The 22,180-nt window shown below is 43.9% G+C and overlaps 2 protein-coding genes across 8 annotated transcripts in view; one reads left to right on the top strand and one right to left on the bottom strand.

Moving 5' to 3' along the window:
• Positions 1–859: 859 nt before the first annotated feature.
• On the bottom strand, positions 860–20,759 carry FBXW2 (F-box and WD repeat domain containing 2). Of its 4 annotated transcripts, none has more exons than XM_083721825.1 (8): positions 20,654–20,759; positions 17,011–17,119; positions 15,891–16,400; positions 8,678–8,872; positions 6,367–6,500; positions 5,133–5,219; positions 3,949–4,118; positions 860–2,916 (listed from the first exon to the last, which is right to left on the bottom strand). In XM_083721825.1, the coding sequence occupies exons 3-8, from the start codon at positions 16,378–16,380 to the stop codon at positions 2,628–2,630; spliced, it is 1,365 nt and encodes a 454-aa protein (XP_083577951.1). In that variant the 5' UTR covers positions 16,381–16,400; positions 17,011–17,119; positions 20,654–20,759; the 3' UTR covers positions 860–2,627. The 4 variants fall into 4 exon arrangements, with proteins under 4 accessions (XP_083577951.1, XP_083577953.1, XP_083577952.1 ...); XM_083721827.1 differs by having other exon boundaries at positions 17,011–17,116; positions 20,654–20,731; XM_083721826.1 differs by having other exon boundaries at positions 20,419–20,683.
• Positions 17,925–22,180, top strand: part of SLC2A8 (solute carrier family 2 member 8) — a 23,186-nt gene continuing 18,930 nt past the window's right edge. The window contains exons 1-4 of one of the 4 annotated variants that reach the window (XM_083721820.1): positions 17,925–18,059; positions 18,918–18,986; positions 19,634–19,729; positions 21,061–21,269. The gene's annotated coding sequence lies outside the window, so the exon portion shown is untranslated. Of the gene's footprint in view, positions 18,060–18,917; positions 18,987–19,273; positions 19,730–19,929; positions 19,981–20,757; positions 20,802–21,060; positions 21,270–22,180 lie in introns of those variants that run through there. The other 3 variants (XM_083721818.1, XM_083721819.1, XM_083721821.1) reach the window with 3 other exon arrangements.

The following is a 22,180-nucleotide window of genomic DNA, read 5'->3' as shown; positions in this document are numbered from 1 at the left end:
AGACTAATGGACCAGCTAGTTGAGGGTTTACACCAACTGGCAGAAGTTCATCCCAGAGTATTAGGCAGGGGACACCTCCAGGCCTACCTGGAGATGCCACCTTTTGCGGTGTAGAGCAAATACTCTTTACTGAACAGGTGGTCTCATACTGTCAGCCAGGGGATGGTGGCCCACCAAAGACATTGCCTTTATGCTGGTAAATAATGCTTGACTCTGGAACAGATTTATTTTATTTATTTATTTATTTATTTATTTCATTCAATTTATGTCCTTCCGAAGGAGCTTAGGGTGGCATGTACAAATACTGTGTGGCATTCCTGTCTTGCTTGTTGGCTTCCCATTGGGGCATCTGGTTGGCCACTGTGAGAGGTAAAGGTAAAGGACCCCTGGACGGTTAAGTCCAGTCAAAGGCGGCTATAGGGTTGCGGTGCTCATCTCGCTCTTTAGGCCAAGAGAGCTGGCGTTTGTCCACAGACAGCTTCATGCGTCATCTGGCCAGCATGACTAAACTGCGACTGGTGCATGGAGGACCATGACGAGTGCCAGAGTGCATGGAAAAGCTGTTCACTTTCCTGCTGCAGCGGCACCCATTTATCTACTTGCACTGGTGCGCTTTCGAACTGCTAGATTGGCAGGAGCCGGGGCAGAGCAATGGGAGCTCACTTCATTGCACGGATTTGAACCGCTGATCTTCTGACTGGCAAGCCCAAGAGGCTCAGTGGTTTAGACCACAGCACTCACCCACGGTGAGAATGGGATGTTGGACTAGATGGGCCTTTGGCTTTATTGCAAGTAACTGTCCCTTCAGCGCTGTGGTGCTTTATTATTTAGTCTTTCTTTTGCTTTCTAACTTTTAAAATTTTATTTTAAGGAAATCTTGTACTTGATCTCGGGTGGGGGAGACGGGGATCAGAAAAACTTCTATCCAAATCTGATGTAAGTTGTTGGTGGTGGGTCATTGGATATTTATGCTTTGCATGCTTGCTCTACACTTCCTCCTGGGATCCCAATAGCCTAGGAAACACAAACTGAGACTAGTATGCTATGCTTCTCTGCCTTGCACAGCACCTTACTTTGCATAAATTCTCAGATGATGCTCTACACAGTATGGTAGTATACATTATCAGCTGCTAGTGAGAGAAGCTGCGCCACAGATGCCCAAGAAGTACAAATGCATTCATTTCCAAAAACTTCACATTGGGACAATAATTAAAACAGGCAGATTTTTTTTTAATTAAAATTGTTGTGTAAACTTTTATAGCACGTGCTGGAAGACTTACCACCTCTGCCCCAGCTCCCTTCTGAGAAGCACAGGAAGATGGGAAGGCCATCACCACATCCCTGCTGCATACCCTTACCTCCACTTTCAAAGTTCCAAACTCAATTCAGTTATGTTTTGCAATGGATTTGTAAGGGTCTGGAGCAAACTCAGTTTTGCCCTTTAAGTGTGGGTAACATGTTGTCCATAAAACGATTAAAAGAATGACAGCTTTTAAAATGAGTTATCATTGAAAAAGAAGCCTCAGAATGCCTGTGGAGGTAGCTGCCTCTGATGAGCACTGCAGGCACACACTGCTATAAAACTTCCTTCCAATCTTTCCCCACTCTCTTCTTGAGGAAAGTGTGGCTGTGCCTGCTGTTCCAATCTACTCACTGGCCTTGTTAACGCCCTTGCTTTTTCTCACTAGAAGCAAGGGCTTCAAGAGCTCTTTAAAAAGAGGGTTAAAATACCAGCTGCTTGAACCTCTAATGACATGTGCTGTATTTTGATCAAAAGCTCATCAGCCTGCACAATTCAATTTATCCCTGACCTAAGAATTTGCCTTATGAGACAAAGCATCCCTCCTAAGGCAGCCATTTGGCTTTTGATCTTGCCGGCTCGTTTCTATAATATCAAGGGTGGAGTTCAGGTTTGCGAGTTTCTCCACACCACCATCACAGTCCCAATAGAATACCTGACTTCAGAAATCCTGGATGTTGAAGCCAGTAAACCACACACAGGTTCAATACCCACATTCATACACTTGTAAGTTCTCCAGGCTCAAGTGTTCATCCCTTCCATGCATGGCAAATAAAAAAGTAACACCAGCATGGTCCCCTTTTACAGAGCCATCAGATCTTTCACACTGGCTGTGAATAAGATGTGTGTGTGTGATTAACATCCTCATTTCTTTTTCTTCCTTTCATAAACAAATATGGGTGTGGGAAGGAGATGTGTCTAATATCCTTTCTTATGAATACATTTCCAACCCGCTTCTGCCTCCACCCCCTCTCCAGAAAAAAAAAGGTGTGGGAGAGAAGGAAAGTAAAATCATAGTTAAAAATGTGCTCCAACGTATGAGAATACATGAGCCAGAGGTGGGGGGATAGTCGCATGCTGTATGATGCATTATGCTTAAACAAAGTGAAAACAAACACCCCCTCTTCTCTGCAACTGGTTGCGACTCCCCTGCCTATTGTCAGAAAATGACAGAGAGGGAAAAAATGAAGGCAAAATGATTGTGCATTGCATGATGATATCTGTTAAGGTGAGCTGCTTTGGTTCATGCACAGTCTCCTCTGGCTGGCTCATCGCTGGCTGGCCCAATTGTGTGGTTTTGTTCGTCACGTAGTCCTGCTGGTTTGCTTCAGCCATGCTCCTTCCACAAAACCAGGTGAATACTGTGGTCTGGCATGCTGGTGGCAAAGACCAGGCCCATGTCATTTTGACCATCCAAACCGTCCAGCCAATCCATTTCCCCGGCCAGGAAGCTTGAGCCCCTCTTTGACTTTCTGTATTCCGGCAGTGGCCAGCGGCTGATCAGTTTCTCTGTCCTCAAGTCCATTATGTACAGGTAGTGGTTATCAAACAGGAGGGCAAAAATGTCGCCGAAGCCCAGCAAGGACAAGTTCGCAAATTCAGGAGGTTTGATAACCCTGCAAGGGGAGAGAAGAAATAGACCACCACAAATATCAGAAGAAAATACTGCAAAGAATGGAGAGTTGATCTTTTAAATGATTTTTTTAATGGTGTTGATATGATCTAGATTGCAGTCTGCTGCTACTTAACCAACCTGGCATCCTGCTGTCTTGCAAATGACATGTTGCCATGTAAATGCAAGATACCAAAGGAATCCCATTTGGAATGGCACCAGTCATTCAAAACCTGACTCTTACAAGTTATCGCTGACATTGTCAGGGTATTCGGCTTAGCTTGCCCACTTTAGACCTCTTGGCCAGACCTCCACAGCACACTCCGGGAACATGACTCAGGAAGCATCAACACTTAAGTTTCCTCTATTAAGAAAAGTGTTTACTGGGTTAATTCCACATGAGTTGGAAATAGTGGCTCATGCCTCACAATGCACCTGGCTGAATGTGGTAACCTTCTTATCTATGTCACTGGGCAGATTTGGCAAGCAACTTTGTGTACACAGTAAAAGGGTTCACTTTACAGTATAAAGTGTGGGTCGTGATAGGGGATTGCAGGAATTGTTGAACGCCATCTGTTGAACTATGGGTTTGTGTGAAGAGTTTTTGGAAAAAATCATCTGAAAAGGAGAACTGCCAGAGTATGGAACTTAGAGAACTCAGTCAGTTGCAGGATAATGAGCAACCAGAGTTAGAACTTGCTAATGGACTTTGAAGTACAGAACCCTCTCTGGGACCAGAGAGAAAGAAGCTTTTCTATATATAGTGTGTGTAAATGGAGTGTGTGTTTTGCGTCTGCCAACTAGAGCAGCTCTGCTAAAAACAACTGTTTCATGTTGGTGTGTTTAACTGCTTTGCTGAAGCTTCTGTGGCACATACATAGAGAACAAGAATATACATGCATATGCGTGTATATATATGTGTGTGTGAGAGAGAGAGAAAGAGAGAGAGTGAGAGAGAGAGAGAAGAAAAAGAAGAGGAGGAGGAGGAGATCCCAACAACCTCTGCATATGTTGGCCTCAAATCCAGACTGTTTACCTGTGGATATCGTAGCTGGCGAAGTCCCACTGATACAACCCGATAGCTGAACTGCAGACAATGTATTTGCCATCGAAATGAAGCCGAGGCTGGAGGGAGATGCTGCGGTCTTCTGAGACGGTAAGGGTTTTTAAGCACTTGCAGTTGATCTCTCTCCCAATGGGCCAGATCTGTAACAATACAATCAACCAATGATTGTGGCAACAGGGAAGGATAAAGGGGGTACACTTTGCTAACTTGGTGAAGTCTCCCTTGCAGGCCTTCAAGCCAAGAACTCCCTCCCAGAACCCTGCCTCTCTCTTGAAGGAAAGCTCTCCCACTTCAACACCTGCGAAGCCTCATGGGTGCAGCTCTTTTTAACCCACAGTCGTTATGGGGAAAGTTTGTGTAACTGCCTTTCAGCTTTGCAATTCAGCCCTTTCTTCCCCCTGTCTAGTTTATAAATTTCTTAGGGCAGAGACCTGTACTTTTATTTTTTGCTTATATTACACTGCAAAGTACCATGCACACTAATGATGATGATAAAACTGTATCCCGTGCTGGTTCTACCCAGAATAGGCCCATTGAAAATAATGGGCGTGATTATTTTAGATCCATTAATTTCAATAGGTCTACTGTTAGAAGAACTTAGTTTGAGATAACCCATTATTACTATTGGGCTGTATGCAACAACATTTTACTTGGAGTAGACCCACTGAAATTAATGTACCCAGGTTAGTCATGCTAAGTAGGTGCTTTTACCTTATGCTGGCCTATGGCTGCAATAAATATTCTTCACCTTCTTCTGCTACAGAAGGGAAGCCTCATCCTCTAAAACCTGCCTCTTGACATGCTTATGAAAAAGCCTTCTAACTCCCAAGCAGCTGGCAAACAATGGGCAGAATAATTCACCCCTCAGGATCCATTAGGGCAAAGGACCACAGAGCATGTGCTTTGCAGGCAGAAGTTCTCATGTTCAATCCTCTGGCATCTCTAGGTAGGGCTAGTCATGTCCCCTACTTGAAACCCTGGAGAACTGCTGCTGCCAGTCAGTGTATACAATACTGATAGCCAACTGAATACTGAAGATTCAGATTTGTACTGATCTAGTCTAATCCAGCAAAGGCTTGTGACTTTCCAGAATTTATTTACACCTGCAATTTCCCCTGATTTCTGGAGCTCCATGAAGCTGAGACCATACATACCTTGATTTCGTATTTATCTGCGCTTAACAAGATGTAATCCCCAGGGCTGTGCATGAGAGATTTGACTTTGCACTTCTGCAAGACCACCTGCAGTAGGAACAAAGTGTGTCTAAGGCCTGAGGCAACATGTCAGACAGGTCACTAAAAAAAGCACTGCAATGTTCGTTCAGATACACTTATGTCCCGGGAGGTAAAAATCTAATCTCACAGTAAGAAATGCCAGATGCTGCTCTATTATGTCCGAGAAAGAGAAGCCACAATGGAGCCTGTGCACTGTCTCCAACTAACCCACCGTGCAGCTGGATTTTGTTGTTCTTACTTCAGTACAGTACGTTCAGTACGTTCTGTACAGAAAGATTTTGTTCTTACTTCAGAATGATCTCTGTTGTTACACATTCTTACACAAAATGATTTCTGCTGTATTGAAACCCACTTTTTCCCATTAAGCTTATGGCACAACCACCTGGGTCTCATGCCCTACTTTAAGGCTGTGTAACTGAAACAACCTCACACTGCTTCAATGTTAACTCCTGTTTCCACCTCCTTCTTTTTCGTTTCCCTATGTTGAATTTTTGTAAGCTTCTTAAGAGCAGGGATTGATCCTCTTGTGCTCTATAAGCATCATGTGCACTAATGGTATTACGTAAAGAAAAAAATATAGAATGCTGCATGCAGATCATGGTTTCCTCCACATGTTGGGAACCAGCAACTGTAGCTCTGAGTACTTCCTTTGCATGCAGAATGTCCCAAGTTCAATCCCTGCCATCTCCAGGTAGGCCTGGGAGAGACGCAAGGTCTGAAACCCTGGTGAGCCACTGCCTGTCAGTGTAGGCAAGGTAGATGGACCTGGTGGTCTGACTCAGCGAAAAGCGATTCCTGCATGTGGTGGCCTTGTCCTCTAGCACCAGATATGCAAAGCTGGCAAATAACCTTTGGCCTCAAATGGTTTGCAGTTAAATTTTAGCCACTGTGGTGTAGCAGTTAGAGCACTGGACCTGGGAAACTAGAATTTGAATCCCCACTCAGCCACAAAGATGACCTTGGGCCAACTGCTATCTTGCAACCTAACCTCCCTACCTACCTCACAGGGTTGTTATGAGGATAAACTTGGACAAAAGGAGAGAACCACGTATGCCACCTTGAGCATTTTGAGGAAAGGTGGGATATAAATGCAACTATTAATAAATGACACCCAGTGCAAACTTTAAACAGGAAGGGAGCTAACCCAGCCTACCTTTGTGACCCATTCCGTGTGCCCTGTTAGTGTATTGAGACACACTCCCGTTGATAAGGCCCAGACCTTCACAGTGAAATCCGCTGAGCCACTGACCAGGATGTCGAGCTCGTCATTGTAATCAACACTGAAAACTACAAAAGCCAAAAAAGAAAAGGGAACTTTAAAAGAGATTGGCCATGCTGATCTCTATACCAAGTCAGATCAAAGTAATCATGCAGTTATTTTGGGATGTGTGTGTGTGCAATTGTGAGTCACACTGCAGTTATACTGATTTGGCTTCCTTGAAATTTAGAGTTTTCTCTTCCATGTAATAGACGTGTAGAATTTACAAGTTTGGAAGGATAGCCAGGTAAGCATACTTAGGTAATGCCTACCCAATGATTAGAGCTAGAGAACAGCAGCCAGGGGAGGGGGTTCCCTTGCCTAGAAAGCTGTCTTATTCTGGGCCAGGCTATTGGTTCATGTAGCTCAGGACTATCTGCATGAGTTGGCAGCGGCTCTCGAGGGTTTCAAACAGGGAGTTTCTCCCAGCCATATCTGGCATGTGTGACAGAGACTTGGTTAGATGAGGCAGATGGGCCTGTTCTTGTTGCTGCTTGTCCACCAGGTTTCTCTTATACACAGCAACCCATGTCATATGGGTGGGGTGGGGTTGCTGTGATTTTTAGGAAGTCATTAGCTTACATTAGGCGTCCTGTTGGGAAAACCCAGTTTTCTGAGTGCATGTTCTGAAGTTGGGCAATAGGGGCAGTACAGGATTCCTTTTGGAGTACCAACCTCTCCACTGCACTAAGATTCCCTGCCTGAGCTGCTTCAGGTCGTGGTGGATGTTCTCCTGGAGTCTACCTCTTTCCAAATCTGAGTGACTTTATCTGCAAAAAAAGCTTTGCAAACTCATTGCAGGAGACCTTTTTGCAGATAAAGTCACTCAGATTCGGAAAGAGGTAGACTCCACCATGGGAGCAGGGCCGGGAGAGTGCTAGAGTCCTTTCTGGTCAAGTTGCATGGGATCAATTCCAATCTGTTACCTCCAAGGATGTGGAAAGGCTGCTTGGACGAGTGAAACCAACCACCTGTCCCCTTGATCCTGGCTAATAACAGCGAGCTGGGAAGGCCTGGCTGATGGGCTCTGGGGGCTGGTGAGTGCTTCCCTCTGTGAGGGAGCCTTCCCACACCTGCTGAAAGAGTGGCCGCCGAAACCATATAACACCGGTCCTGAAAGACCTACATTGGCTCCCAGTATGTATCCAAGCACAATTCAAAGTGTTGGTGCTGAAGCATCTCCACTCCCATCGTTCAGCCCGGACACTGATGTCCAACTCCTAGGGCCTTCTGATGGTTCCCTCCCTGCGAGAAGTGAGATTACAGGGAACCAGGCAGAGGGCCTTCTCGGTAGTGGTGCCCACCCTCCCAGCACATGTCAAGGAAATAAACAACTAACTGACTTTTAAAAGACATCTAAAGGCAGCCCTGTTTAGGAAAGTTTTAAATGTTTTATGTTTGGTCATGTTTTTAATGTTCTATGGGAGCCGCCTAGAGTGTCTGGGGAAGCCCAGCCAGAAGGGTGGGGTATAATTAATTAATTATTATCATTATTACTATCTAGCAATGCCAGGAACTGAACCAGAGACCTTCTACATGTAAAGCCCATGCTAGAGTCAGTCCCAAGCAACATGGAACTGTGTACAGTTCTGGTTGCTTCATCTCAGAAAGGATTATATACAGTTGGGAAAGTTTCAGAAAAGGGCAACCAAAATGATCGAGGGGATGGAGCAACTCCCATGAGGAAAGGCTGCAACATTTGGAACATTTTAGTTTAGAGAAAAGGCCAGTAAGACATTATAGAAGTTTACAAAATTATGCATGGGGTGGACAAAGTAGATAGAGAAGTTTTTCTCCCTCTCTCATATCAGGAAGTTGCACCTGCTGTGGACAGTGATGGCCACCAATTTAGATGGCTTTGAAACAGGATGAAGGAAAATGCTATTGATGGTCAGTAGCCATGACGGCTATTCTCTGCCTCAACAGTCAGAGGCAAAAATGCTTCTGAATACCATTAGCTGGAAACCATAGGAGGGGAGAGGGATGCTCTTGTGCTCAGGTCCTGCTTGCAGGTTTCCCACAGGCATCTGTTTGGCCACTGTGAGAACAATATGCTGGACTAGATGGGCAACTAGCCTGATCCAATATGGAGAGTGAGTAGGGTAGCCGCTAAACTAGGGGAGATGCATAGCAAGGCTAGCTTGCGGACAGATGTTGCTTGAAATGACCTAAAGGGCTACAGGTATTCCTGAGAACACCAACACACCTGCCCCCGTGTGGCCTCTGAAGTGCTGGGTCTTAGTTCCTGAGCTCCACTCCCAGCAGGCTACCGTGTTGTCAAAGGAGCCTGTGACCAGCTTTTGTTCATCAAACTTCACCGCTGCACAGGTGTGGGTCTGGATCCCATAGATGCATTGCCCTGTGCTCACATCCCACAGCTTTGCAGACAAGTCATCTGAACCTGCGGCCGCAAAGGAAGAAATGAAGTGTGGTTTAGTGGCTGAGAGTTCAGAAGGTATCCAACATGATCCACAAAACAATGGCAACCAACCAGGACCTGGGAGAATTGAGTTCAGATCAGCCATAGTTTCACTACTTGGCCAGCCACTACTTAAGCTTCTCAGTGACCCATCTAGAAAGAGCCACTGGTTAGAGTCTGTCTCACTGTTTCCCAAACATCTGATGAAAATTTGGAGGCCTATTTTCTTAACACCTGAAACCGTTCTACTTTCATAACAAATGAAAAGAAAAATAACCCATTCAAAGAGGAGTGTGTCCTCAGTGTTTCTGTATTAGTACTCGTTCCACTCTGATCCCAAGGCATGCTAGACCAATGGCTCATACATAAATGCAACAGGGCAAATTGGGTGGAGAGGGCAAGTCTGCTGCAAAAGAGTGCCTTGAATAATCTGATCATCCCTAAAACCACAGTGCATAATTACCTACCCAGGGGCTGAATGGAAAGAGGGAAAGTTGAGCACTCAATCACACACAGAGACACAAAGGGCAGTCTGTTATTGGGCACATGGGAATTGGCACTTTAGCTGTTCTTCTATACCATTTAATTTGGGAATTATTGGCACAAGAAAGCTTTAAAGTTGTGATGTCAAAGTTTCTTAAAAAGGTATCTGAAATCCCCCACCCCAATTTTACAGTGAAAAAGTAAACCCTACTGACAGCTCTCTGCTCCCAAAAGTACCCCACCATGATATTATTCTGCTGAAAATTTTCTGTGATCTCCCTCAAGATCCCTCAAAATTGGACATTTATTATTTTTGTGCCACGCTCACTTTGATAAGTGGCCCCTGGAGGATTGCACATAGGTCAATTCAGCCCTCGGCCCAAAAAAGGAAAGACATTCCTGCTTTAAAACTATTTTGAATATCTTGGGGGGGGGGGAATCTCTGCTTGGCATTTAAAAATAAAACAAGCTTCTAGTTCTCATGCATGCAGGAGAAAACTCAGAAATATATCCATGCCCTTCCTGTCATTGACAAGGATTTCCAAGCCTGAGTTTATGATGCAGAACAAGTGAGCACAATTAAGCAAACAAGAATGCAGATACACTTGTGGCACATAATTGATTCCAACTCAATAATTTTGATTTGGGAAGAGAGGTGATTGGTGCAGAACAGTCCTAGTCATGCAAAATCATTAGCCTCCAATAGTGGAAGATGAAGCTTTTGGTCACACATGATAGGATCTGTGACAATTAACTCTCTCGCTAGTAGGAAATCTCAAAGAATTAAAAACTTTGGCTTGCAAATAAATCCTTCACTTTTCCAGACAGAAATGATTATTTATATTAGCTCAGCTGCTTTTTGTATAAACAAATCAATGCTGCCTGTCCCCTTGCTGCCCTTTCATTAATGGATAATTTGAGCATTTGGTTTTAAGCCCCACCCCACCACCAAAAAGCCACCCTCACAGGGAGATCCACACTCCACAGCAGATCCATGGTAGGGGAATTTGTAGGGAAGAATGGTGTGAAGCCAAAGGAGCAGCCTCCACCTCAGAATGTATTGCAGGTTTTAGAATGCTGAAGAAGCCTTTCTTTAATATTAGCACACATTGGCTGTGTTCAAACATCACAATAAACTATGGTTAACACAATAGCAACAAGATTACCCTACTCCTAGGCTCATATGCTCTGCACTCTGGTGCAAGGAAACTGGAATTTTTTGCTTCTTATTAGCCACAGTTTAGCATGACACATGAACTCTAAAGTGTGGCTACACATAAATACAATCTGTGGAAACATGCCAACTTTATAAAGTGGTCTGATGCTGGTTTGTTGCAACATAGTAAAAATGAATCACAGTGTATTGGGTTTCTGAAAGTTGGCAAGCTGCAGTTAAATAGAAGCAAAAGCTTCAAAGCTTGTCCTTGCATCTGTCAGGGGGGGGGACCAGGCAAGCCTGGGGAGGGGCACCAGGCTTGTTCCTATCACAACAAACCATAGCTTATTGTAGTGTCCAAATACAGACACTGCATGCTTTTATCAAATACATTTCTACAATGTTAGTGAAAGCTTGTGGCTAGAACAAGCTCTGGGATCCATGGGGCCTGATCATGGCCTATGGTGAGCTGTGAATGACCAAATCTCCTATTCAGATCTTGGTCTTGCTATAACGTCACTAAGCAGCTTTAGACAAGCCTTCCAGCCTCAGCCCACTCAATGAAGGTGAATATTGGAAGATCCAGGACAGATTTAAAAAAGTACTATTTCATGTGGTGAATAGTTGAACTATGGCACTGGCTCCCACAGGAGGCAGTGGTGGTCCCCAACTTGGGATGCTTTCAAAAGAGTAGAGAAATTCATGGAGGAAAAGGTTGACAATAGCTATGTTCTGCCTCCACAGTTGAAAGCAATAAAGCATCAGAATACCAGCTGCTGGAAACCTCAGGAGAGGAGAGTGCTCTTGTGCTTGAATCCTGTCCATGTGTATCCTGCAGGCATCTGGATGGCCACTGTGAGAAGATGGACTGGATGGGCCATAGGCCTGTTCCAGCAGGGCTCTTCTTATATATGCCACCTCCCAGTAATATTACTTACTCTGGCAATTTATATACAGGAAACTTGCCAAGTGTGCGGGGGTTGCATTCCGGGTCATCATGTGTGTCGGCAGGGCACGCATAAGCCCTCCCTCCCACTTCCGGGGCTGAAATCTGTGCATGCACCAGCGGTCATGTGTTCCTTGAACACGCACAAAATGGGAGTTGCTTGTACCAATTAATTAAGATAGTCCCTGAGTGGTGTGCAAACAACTCCACAATAAAGATAAAAATCAGTTAAAACTATAAAATCAGAATTCAGTTAAAACACCTGCTGAAATATTTAAAATGTCTTCTGTAGGTGCCGGAATTTCAATAATGTAGGGTGCCCTGACCTCCAATGATGGGGAGTTCTGTAGTATTTGGCCTACAATGACAAAACATTTCTAAGGACACCTTAAATGTCTGAAGAACAATACAATCTACAAAGTAGTAGGAACCCAAAGATAACATTATGTAAGAATAAAAACAGTAGATAAAATCAACATGTAAAACAGTCTAATGTGGATTTAAAGGCCTGAGGAAATGTAGGAAGACTTCTCCTGGTACCAGAGATAGTAAATATATGGCTTCTTCAGGAATGAGATCTAAAGGCAGGTGCCACCATTAAGAAGACTCTCTCCTCAGTTGGAAACCACCTCACCCAGAAGGTAGGGTCTTTGAAGATTATCTCAGCACATATGCCATCTCGGGTTGAGTTCCTGAAGGATCACCTCCTCCAGGTCCAAGACATGTACAGCTTTGAAGGGAAAGCAGTGCACAACCTGGTGATTACAGAATAAATGATGCAAGGAGGGAGTTGCAGCCCCAGATAGGGAAAGAGATAGTAAGGGAACATCTAGCTACTTTAAATGAATTCAAATCTCCAGGGCCTGTTGAGCTGCACCCAAGGGTACTAAAGGATCTTGTGGATGTAATCTCAGAACCTCTGTCTACAATCTCTGAGAATTCTTGGTGAATAAGGGAAGTCCCTGTGGACTGGAGATGGGCAAATGTTCTCCCCATTTTCAAAAGGTGTGGGGGGAGGGGAAGCCCAGGTAACTACCTACCGGTGAGCTTGACATCAGTACCAGGAAAGGTCCCAGATAACTAAACAGTTGGTGAGCAATTAGAAAAAGATGCTGTGATTACTACGACCCAGCATGGGTTTCTCAAAAACAAGTCATGCCACATGAATCTCATTTTTTTATATAATAAAAGTTACAAGCTTTTCAGAGGAATGCTGTGGACATAGGGTATCTTGATTTCAATAAGGTTTTTGATAAAGTTCCCAACAGCCAGAAAGCTGTTAAAATGTCAAAAAACGAAAAAGCTACACAAACGAAAACGCCAATTTTTTTTTATAGCAAAAACAAAAGCTCCAAATATCACCTGTGTTGCATGGGTGCTTGGGACTCAGCAGGAAGCCTCTGATTAGCAGCGGGGGACTCAATTTACAAACGGAACACACTCAATAGGAAGCAGAACATGTTCCACTTCCAAGGCAAAGTTCACAAACCAGAACACCTACTTCTGAGTTTGCAGCGTTCTATTTCCAAGTTGTTCATAAACTAAGCTGTTCTAAAACCAAGGTACCACTGTATATGAAACTGCTGGGGATGGCTATTGGGAGTTACGGGGTGAGGTGCAGGCCTCGGTGAAGTATTTACCTCGCCCAGTCCAGTATGAGAGACAGACCGCAACAGCAACTTCATCCAGCGGTATGTCAAACATCTCCTTCTGATACCTCTTGAGTAACAGGTTGCCTGGGAAAAACAGATCTTGCTTCCTCACAGACAACTGATGCACATTCCTTCCTAATATGGCCTTGAACATTGCTGTCTGATATCTGGCCCCAGTACTCAACAACTCAGCCTCACTGGTGTGAAGTGCAGAGAGTGAATATGAAGCCGCTGGAATTTTTTTAAAAAAATTTTTTTGGTATAAATATATAATATACAGTGGTGCTCCACAAGACGAATGCCTTGCAAAACGAAAAATGCGCAAGACGAAAGGGTTTTTTTGTTTTTGCGTCGCTTCGCTCGACAAATTTCCCTATGGGCTTGCTTCGCAAGAATGGATTAATTTCGTCTTGCGAAGCACCACTGTACATTCCCCACCTCTAAGACTGTCAGTCTTCCAGTGTCACCCACCCTTCACATTTCACATTTAATCCTCAATTTTACATTCAACCACATCATAAATAAATAAACACAATCCATCTCTCTTCTTTTCTGTCTGAAAGTTTCAGAAGCCATCAAGATGGTATATACTATGGTCCATTCTGTCCCTTTCACTGTTCTTATTTCCAACTTTAACCTTCAACGGGGTGGACCAATGTAATCTCAACAAAATCTGTATCTCCTCTCCATCCTCCCCACTAAACAAATAAATCTTCCTGGAGTCCATCCTGCCAATTGTCTGTTCCATTACCTTCAACTCCAGTTTTTTCTCTCTTCCGAGTGCTTAACAGACAGTCAATCCAGTTGTTACCAATCTTTTCTTCTTTACTATTTTTATTTCATAATACAAAGTTCCAAGGGTGGTCAAAATCCCTCAAAAGTCTTGAGGGTAGTTATTTTAAGTTTAGTCTGCCACGCACAAAGAAGGGTTAGGATTTGTGGGCTAAAATAGAATGTGATTTATATCCCATCAAATTGATTTTGTAACAAGTCCACGTTTTCTTGTAGTAAAACAACATCAAAAGATTTAATAAAACTAATAAATTCAGGGTCATTGGCCTTTTTCCTCAAGCCCACAATGTTCCAGGAAAGGATCTTAAACCTAGGGTCACTTGGTAGTCATTTGATTTCAATTAAGTGATCCCACCAGTTACCATTCCCCCTGCCCTTTTAACTATTCCTAGGAATCAACACCCTAACATCTTCACAACAGCAAATGGTTAATTGCCTGTCCTTGCTGGGCTTGCACTCCCCCTTACGGAGCAGGTTCACTCTTTGGGAGTGCTTCTGGATACAGCTCTGTCACTGGAGGCTCAGGTATATACAGTGGTTGGAAGTGCCTTTTACCAACTGTGACTGGTTCAACAGCTATAGACATTGCTGAACTGGGAAAGTCTGGCCACAGTAGATCATGAATTGGTTACTTCAAGATTGCAATATGCTCTATGGGGGGCTTCCCTTGCACTTGATCTGGAAGCTGCAATTAGTGCAGAATGCTGCAGCACAATTGCTGACAGGAGTGAGGCCTTGTCAGCATATCATGCCTGTTCAGTGATCTGCACTGGTTACCAATTTGTTACCAGGCCAAGTTCAAGGTGTTACTATCAGTATATAAGGGCCATAATGACTTGGGGCCAGTTTACCTAAGAGATCAGCTTACCCAACGCGTGCCCACTTGACCGCTTCAATCAGCGGAATTGGTACTACCACAAGTGCCATATAATACCCATTCTGCATTTGTAAGAACTCAATCATTTACTGTGGCAGCACTTACACTTTGGAACTCCCTGCCTATTAATAGCAAGCAGCTGCCTTCACTGTATTCTTTTAGGTGCCTGCTAAATATATTCTTGTTTAGACAAGCCTACCCAGATGCTTAGAAAGTTGATGTGAGTTTTAACTTGTTTTAGCATTTCAAAGTTTTGTGTGTTTTAAAATACAGGCACCACCCCATACGCGTATTCGACTCCTGTGCAACCGTATACACGCACCGGGAAATTAAAAATAATTCTATTTAAACCTGGAAATGGCAGGAGAGAGCAGGAGAGTCCCCGTGGCTTGCAAGGAGACCCTCCCTGGAAAATGTTTTTATCTATAGATTATGAAGGCTTGAAAAAGGCGCACGGGGGCCCTGCTGCTGCTGCACCATCATGCTCACCAGCTGAGAACTGGAAAAGCCACTTCACAAGTCCTGTCTGTGCAGCTTTCCCAGCCTCTCTGGTGAGGAGTGGGGGCTCCCCTGGAAATAATCCCTTCTATATCCACCTAATGAAGAACAAAAGCTTTAAAATGTGTCAACAGGGCTGCAGGTTCCAAATTCATGTGTGGGAAGCTGTTCCTTACAGCGGGGTCAGCTGCGCGGCTTCCCTATCCTTCCTGCCAAGATTGAAGGTGAAGAGGGGAGGAAGGGAGTCTTCATTACCCTTTAGATTAGAAGGGAAGGAGCAGAACACGGGCAAACAAAAGTGGATGTGTGTGTGGGGGGGGAGAGAACAAAAAACAAAGCCACTCAAGCTCCCCACTTACGCACATTTCATTTATGTTGGGGGGGGAAGGTAAGTGGAAAGTTGCCTGTATTATTGTACGTGTTTCTAGGTATAATTTTATTGTTTTATCTTTTGATGTATTTTGAAAAACCAAGTGTATACATTTTGTGAAATAAATAAATAAATCAGTGACTTCCTGGCTCACAGCCCTCTCACACATATACACAACACTAATTCTCATTGCACCACTACAACCAAGCCATTTGGGCCATCCTACCTGTACAAAGAAGTCCATCTTTATAGTAAAGTGCGTACACTCTGGCACTGTGTCCAATCAGTGAGGAGGTCTCAAAGGCTTTGTGGTCCTCTAGTTGCTTCATCCTTAAGATGGCCTTCAAGTACACCTTCTTCCAGTGCAAAGCATCTTGGACAGAGTCATCAATCTGCCAGCCCAGTTTTCTACAGGCAGTCTGCCACACCTCCATACAGGCACTTATGACCTTGTTCCATTGCTTAGAGACGAGGCAGCACGTGAGTAAGGTCTGAGGGTCAAGCCATTTTAACAAATAAAAACTGAGTTCCAACGGGAGGAGTTTGAGGAAGTCCCGTTTGAGAAGGGTCTCTAGGTTATTGGAGAGGTGCCTGAGCTGGATAGCCCCACTCAAGCTAATCAGGTGATCCAACGACTCATTTTTCTGCAAGTCCGTCAGAGAGAGAAACGTAACAGAAATATTATCAAGCCATGCTTCAAAGTCCTTTCTCTCCATAAGGTTATGGAAACATTTACCTGTGGGACGTCAAAATACAGTATTAGTTCTGCTCAAAAACCAAATATGAACACCTTAAATAAAAAAATAAAAAAATGACACACTCTGCCTCAGATGCACTTCAAACAACAACATGGCACAGGGCGGTTAATATAGAAAAATCAGCAATGTACAATGTGAAGGAGAACTCCCTTTTAAACCAAATGTGCTGAGCACAACATGCAAAAACTGTGGGATTTTTGTCTGTCCAGTGCAAAATATAGTAGTGCCTTTGAAAGCCTATGATTTTCAGCTGCCAGTCCTTATGTTTGGTTTTACATTGCATGATCAAAGGAAAACAAGGGACCCAACATCAATGTGACATCAGGTGTCTGACAGGTAGGTGTCTCAACTCTCCTCTCAGACTTGGTCCAAAAGGTTTTGGGGAAGGCAAGTCTCTGGACTGCTAGCCCCATCCAGGTCCCAACCCCTGGTTTAGATTTATCAGAGGACCTGTCCAAAGACAACTGCTGAAGGGATAGCTGAGCAGCAAGGAGTTGGACCACAATGCATATTGGTTCCACCCAACTTTCTTCCCTACCTAGCATTTTATCCTATCTAGCATTTCAATGGGAAAGAGGGCGTATTTACCTTAAGTAGTTGTCTGTATTATCAGATAGTTGCTTAGCAGGTAGCTGCCAATTGTCTTCTTGCTCCTCAGAACCCGACAGGGATTGGGATTCCTCTGGGGCCATTTCTTCTGTAGGTGTAACAAGAACCATATGTCACTGAGGCCAGATTTTCTCCTCCTCTCCTGTCACTGCATAGTGCTCTAATGATTTCCAAAGCCACTACTGTTACCACTCACTTTTGACCACACCTTAACTTTCCAACCTAATTCATCTGATCAAGGGTTATTTCTTCATAATGACCAGGATTCTACAGTTACAGATAGGTAGCCGTGTTGGTCTGCCATAGTCAAAACAAAAAAAATTTCCTTCCAGTAGCACCTTAAAGACCAACTAAGTCAGTTCTTGGTATGAGCTTTCGTGTGCATGCACACTTCTTCAGATACCAAGATCTTCAGGTATTCAGATCTTCAGGTATCTGAAGAAGTGTGCATGCACACGAAAGCTCATACCAAGAACTGACTTAGTTGGTCTTTAAGGTGCTACTGGCAGGATTCTACATTTGCTGTATTGGGAGTAAATCCCATTGAAGCCAACAGGACTCGCTCCAAATAATGTGTTAAGGAGTTCTGTAGTTTAATAAAGGTTCTTTCAAAGTATGTGTTAAGATCCAGGTGTTAATACTTGTTTTGCAAAAAACTAGGTAAAATTTTGTCAAAGTGGGATAAGACAATAATCCCAAGTAGTAGAGGGGAGAAAGGTGAAGTTTATAAAAACTCAAAAGACATTAATGATAATTTTTTAAAGAAATTGTTTGGAATTATATAATAAACTTAAAGGCATAGCTTATGAGGGTGTAGTGGCTTTTAAAAATAAAATAAAATTACCTTATTTAGATTATTGACAAATGCAAATGTTATTTTTCACCAATATCAGAAGCAGAAATCAAGCAAACTATTCTTAAAATGACAACTGGTAAAACACCACAATTTCCTACTGAATAATATAAGACATACATTGATCTACTAGTACCAAAACCTCATCAACTGTATGAAGAGATGTCTGACAAAGGTCTTTTATCAATGACATTTAATCAAGCTTATATTACAGCTATACCAAATCAGACAAACTGAGTAAAGTTGATACAAATATTTTAACAATGACCCAAGCAAATAGAATTCAGCAAGTAATAATGGTGGTTACAGAGAATGACCAGACTGGCTTTATAAAAATGAGGCAGAAAATAATATTAGATTAGTGGTGGATTTGTAAGATTTAAATAAAAATAAAGACAATTTTTAATTACGGTATATCACTAGGCAATGAAATGGTTTTCAACAATATTTATGTATATAAAGGTAAAGGGACCCCTGACCATTAGGTCCAGTCATGGATGACTCTGGGGTTGCGGCGCTCATCTCGCTTTAGTGGTTGTTTAGAACTCCCTAGCTTGCGCTACTAGACAACATTGCGAGATTCACACAGCGGTTCATAATTCAGTTGAATATAAATTGGTTTTATTTTCAGGTGGTACCAAACTAGTATTCCTATATTGATGCAAACAATAGATGCTTTTGGTAAAATATCAGGATACTTTATTAACTGGTCCAAAAGGAATTGATGCCAATAAGTGAAAAATTGATTACTCTTTCAGTTAAGGAATTATCAATTCCGGATTTGCTCCAAATCTATTATATAACTAGGTTTAATGCCAAGAGACACAACTCGATTAGTTACAATTCATATAAACAAAATAATAAAAGAGGCTTATTTAGTTATTGATAGATGGGAGTCATTAAACCTTAACCTTAGGGGAAGGTTGAATCATTTCAAAATGTACATTATTCCCAGATTTATCTATATACCACTTCATTGTAAAAAAGCCAAACCCTTCAAAAAACCCTTTCCCTTATGTATGTGACTATTTAGATTGCAAGCCTGAAGACAGAGTTATGTTACTTTTGCTGAAGCTTTAAACTGCAAAGTGCCTTTTGATGAGTATCTTTTAAACACTTAAGAATTATTATTCTAAATATAGAGTGGGGGGAAGGGCAGCATTTAACAAATGGGAGAGATTACATTAATGGGGGTGAGGTATAAAGTAGATAGCATGCCTCATGCATATTTTTTTCTTTCAAGTTGGGTCTTGACGTGGAATCAGAAAAGTGGATTGCTTTTATAATCTTTGGCCACAATACAACAAAGAGTTGAGCACACCTAAATTTGCACTGAACTATTGCTATTTATTTCAAAGGACTGGGTCTGTACAACTGTGCATTAGTGCATAAAGGTCAAAATGTAATAATAATAATACGTCTCCCATAAAAGAGCACACACACAAGTGGCATGGAAAACACTCTTTATCAGCCTACGCATCTTAGGTTTCTGGATCTGATTCTGGAGACGAAGGATGCGGGAAGGGTCATAACTCAGTAGTAGAGCATCTACTTTTCATGCAGATGATCCCAGGGGACCTGCCCATATTGAGTTAGGGCTGGGACTGTCCCATGCCTGAAGCCCTGGATAAGTGTAGTTGGTGTGGCAATACTGAGCTGGATGGACTAATGGTTTGGGTATAAAGCAGCATCTTATGTTCCTACTGTTGTCTGGGAAGCAATCCATGTATTTGATGTTTTTATAGAGAGCTAGATTTTAACAAGTGCCTGGCGTGCTCTGGTCCATGGGATCATGAAGAGTCGGACACGACTAAACGACTGAACAACAACAAAAGATTTTAACAGGTCAGACTATTTCTCTAGCCCAGTCTATGCTGACTGGTGGTAGCTCCCTAGAAAGGAAGACCCTTCCACCACCTGATACATGATTTGTTTTTCTTTTAAGGTAATTATGACAGCATCCAACCTGTCTAGAACATTCTACATCCAAAGCATATAGTCCAACTACATTTGATGCTGGCCAAGGGATCCCGCTTCAGGACACACCTGTGACCGGATAGTGTTCACACGTGAAATTTGCCTCTGAAAAGCCTGGGGTGTGGAAAACCCCCATGCTAACTAGTTCAATATCGGAGAACAAGAACAGCCATATGCGGCATGCAGAGTCTTGTGGCATCAGCTGGGCGGTCTCCAGATGTTACTAGACTATACTGTAGTTCCCCTCATCCCTAGCTAGCAGGACCATCCAACGACACCTGGGGCGGGACCTGAGGTTGGGAAAGGCTGAGCTAGAGTGTCGCACCCGTGCCCGCGAGACCAGGATTCAAACAACCATTTGCTCATGAAGCCAGCTGCCCAGTGGGGATAAAACGGGGAAGGGGAGAATACGCTGATCTCCCGGGAATAAAGGAAGGGTGTAAATAGGATAATACATAATAGCTAAGAATCAAAACACGACGCCGATCCCATCATTCTGCACCCCCACTTACCCCCTCCTCAATCCCGGGCCCTCCCGCAACCTTTTTTGCACCTACCTCAACGGAGACCTCTCCTCAACTTCACCCCAAAGGGCGCAAGTCTCCCCTTCCACCCGCCCAGCCCCGCCCCCTCAGCCCCCTCCCCACTGCAGGCGGTCTCTATGACAACCCACCTGAGCCCCGCCCCCTTCCGCCGCTCTCCTCAGCCGCGCTCCCTCCTCCCACCGCACTGCCCCTCTTCTCTTCCCGCCCCCTCCCGCCCACTTTATTTTTCGGGGGCGGGGGGTCCAACCTTTCGCCGCCGGGTCCCAGCAAACACTCTACCACAGGCACTTCCGGCGTGAGCACCTGACGTCATCTTCCTCGCGCCTCTTTCCCGCCCCGGATTTTAGAGTCACTTCCGTCCGGAAACGGAAACTTTTTTTAAAGTCTATCTTAAGGTGCCCATAGAGATAGAAATGTAGAGCATTTTCTGAAGCACTGATATAAAATGTGAACGGTGACACCGTTGGACATGATTCTCTTGCACTGCTACAAAGTCTCTCGAAATTCTCTCTAGAGACCGACGGCCCTCCAATGCTCTTTACAGCATTGGAAAACCAGTTGAAATTGAGAACGGGAGTTGCCATTGTGAATTGTTGACGATGTGTGGCTCCTTATTTTCCTATATCTTTGTTGTTTTTTACTTTCTCCTTCCAGGACACAAGAGAGGCCAAGCCGGAAGTACAATCACATGGGGGAAAGGATTTAATCGTCTGAGTTTCTGGTCCGTTGTTATTTTCCTCTCTACCCTGAAAACGTGGTCCCAACTGTTTAGTTCCGCCTTGCAGTTGATTCTCAAGATTGTAGTTGCCGGCTTTAATTTGGAGGTGAAGAGCGATGCTTTAGTCCTTGGACGGGAAGGGAAGGTGAGTTTGCGCCGCCCAAAGCCTCCCCAATAGTTTTTCCTTACATTATCCCGCTTCCACCCTCCTTCAGCTAGATTTTAATTCATTCTCTCTCCCAAATTCCCTAATTTTGCACGCTTTCTGCCAACCTCTCCTGTCTGAGGCTATTTTATCAGTCTAGCGTCGCATTCTGTACTTCCACACGGGTCTTGGGGAGGGGTTTTCCCAGGCCTGCTACTAAAGAAGTTGGAGGCTGATCCTGGGACATGACCGACGACTTCTCTGGTGAAACAAGTTTTGTGTGTTAGGGGTGTTGGATTGTGAGACGACACCCAAGAAGAGCACTACAGATATGGTTAATAGCGCCTATGTGGTGCCAGAGAGAAATAATAGTGCCTATTTGACCACTCCCTTGTGTGCCAGTGAGGGACGTGTGTCTTCCTTTGTGGGGTTCCTGTGGGGTTCCTGATGTTCAGTCTCCCTCAGCCAATGCCCGCTTTGCGTTTTACTAGCCCTTTGGAATTGCAGTACTTTTCAGGCTGGCTGCCTGTTTACTCAGTCCATCCCTCTTGCCTAATAATACAGGGCAGAAGAGCATGGGCGTAGTCAGGGCTTTTGTTGGGGCGGGGGCAGAACCGGCGTGATCCGTCAGTTATTTCCATTGTTTTACTTGATGTAGGGAGGGGCTCCCCCCCCCCCCCGCTTTGCTACGCCCATGCAGAAGAGTGGTGATCAGCAAAGATCAGGAGTTGAGTCATAGCTTGTGAGAGGGAGCGACCCCAACTGCCTTGAAGATGGTGGTTGTGAGGCCACTCCCAAATAAATTTCCCTAGATCTTGAAATTGTTCCAGCTTCAGGGCCAGTTGCAAGTGTTACCATTTGGGGCAAAGTGTTCAGGCAGGTGGTGGCTGTCCAGTTGTTCTTGGATGACC

This window comes from Podarcis gaigeae (assembly GCF_964106915.1).
Source record: "Podarcis gaigeae genome assembly, chromosome: Z".
Lineage (NCBI taxonomy): Eukaryota > Metazoa > Chordata > Lepidosauria > Squamata > Lacertidae > Podarcis > Podarcis gaigeae.
This window is presented reverse-complemented; position numbering and strand designations above follow the sequence as displayed.

Coding starts and splice junctions, on each gene's coding strand:
- FBXW2 (XM_083721825.1), bottom strand. CDS start 16,380: ATGGAGAGAAAGGACTTTGAAGCATGGCTTGATAATATTTCTGTTACG. Junction 6,501..8,677: donor CAGAGGCCACACGGGGGCAG/GTGTGTTGGTGT, acceptor TGGCTTTTGTAG/TTTTCAGTGTTGATTACAAT. Junction 4,119..5,132: donor CAGATAAATACGAAATCAAG/GTATGTATGGTC, acceptor GTATTGTTACAG/ATCTGGCCCATTGGGAGAGA.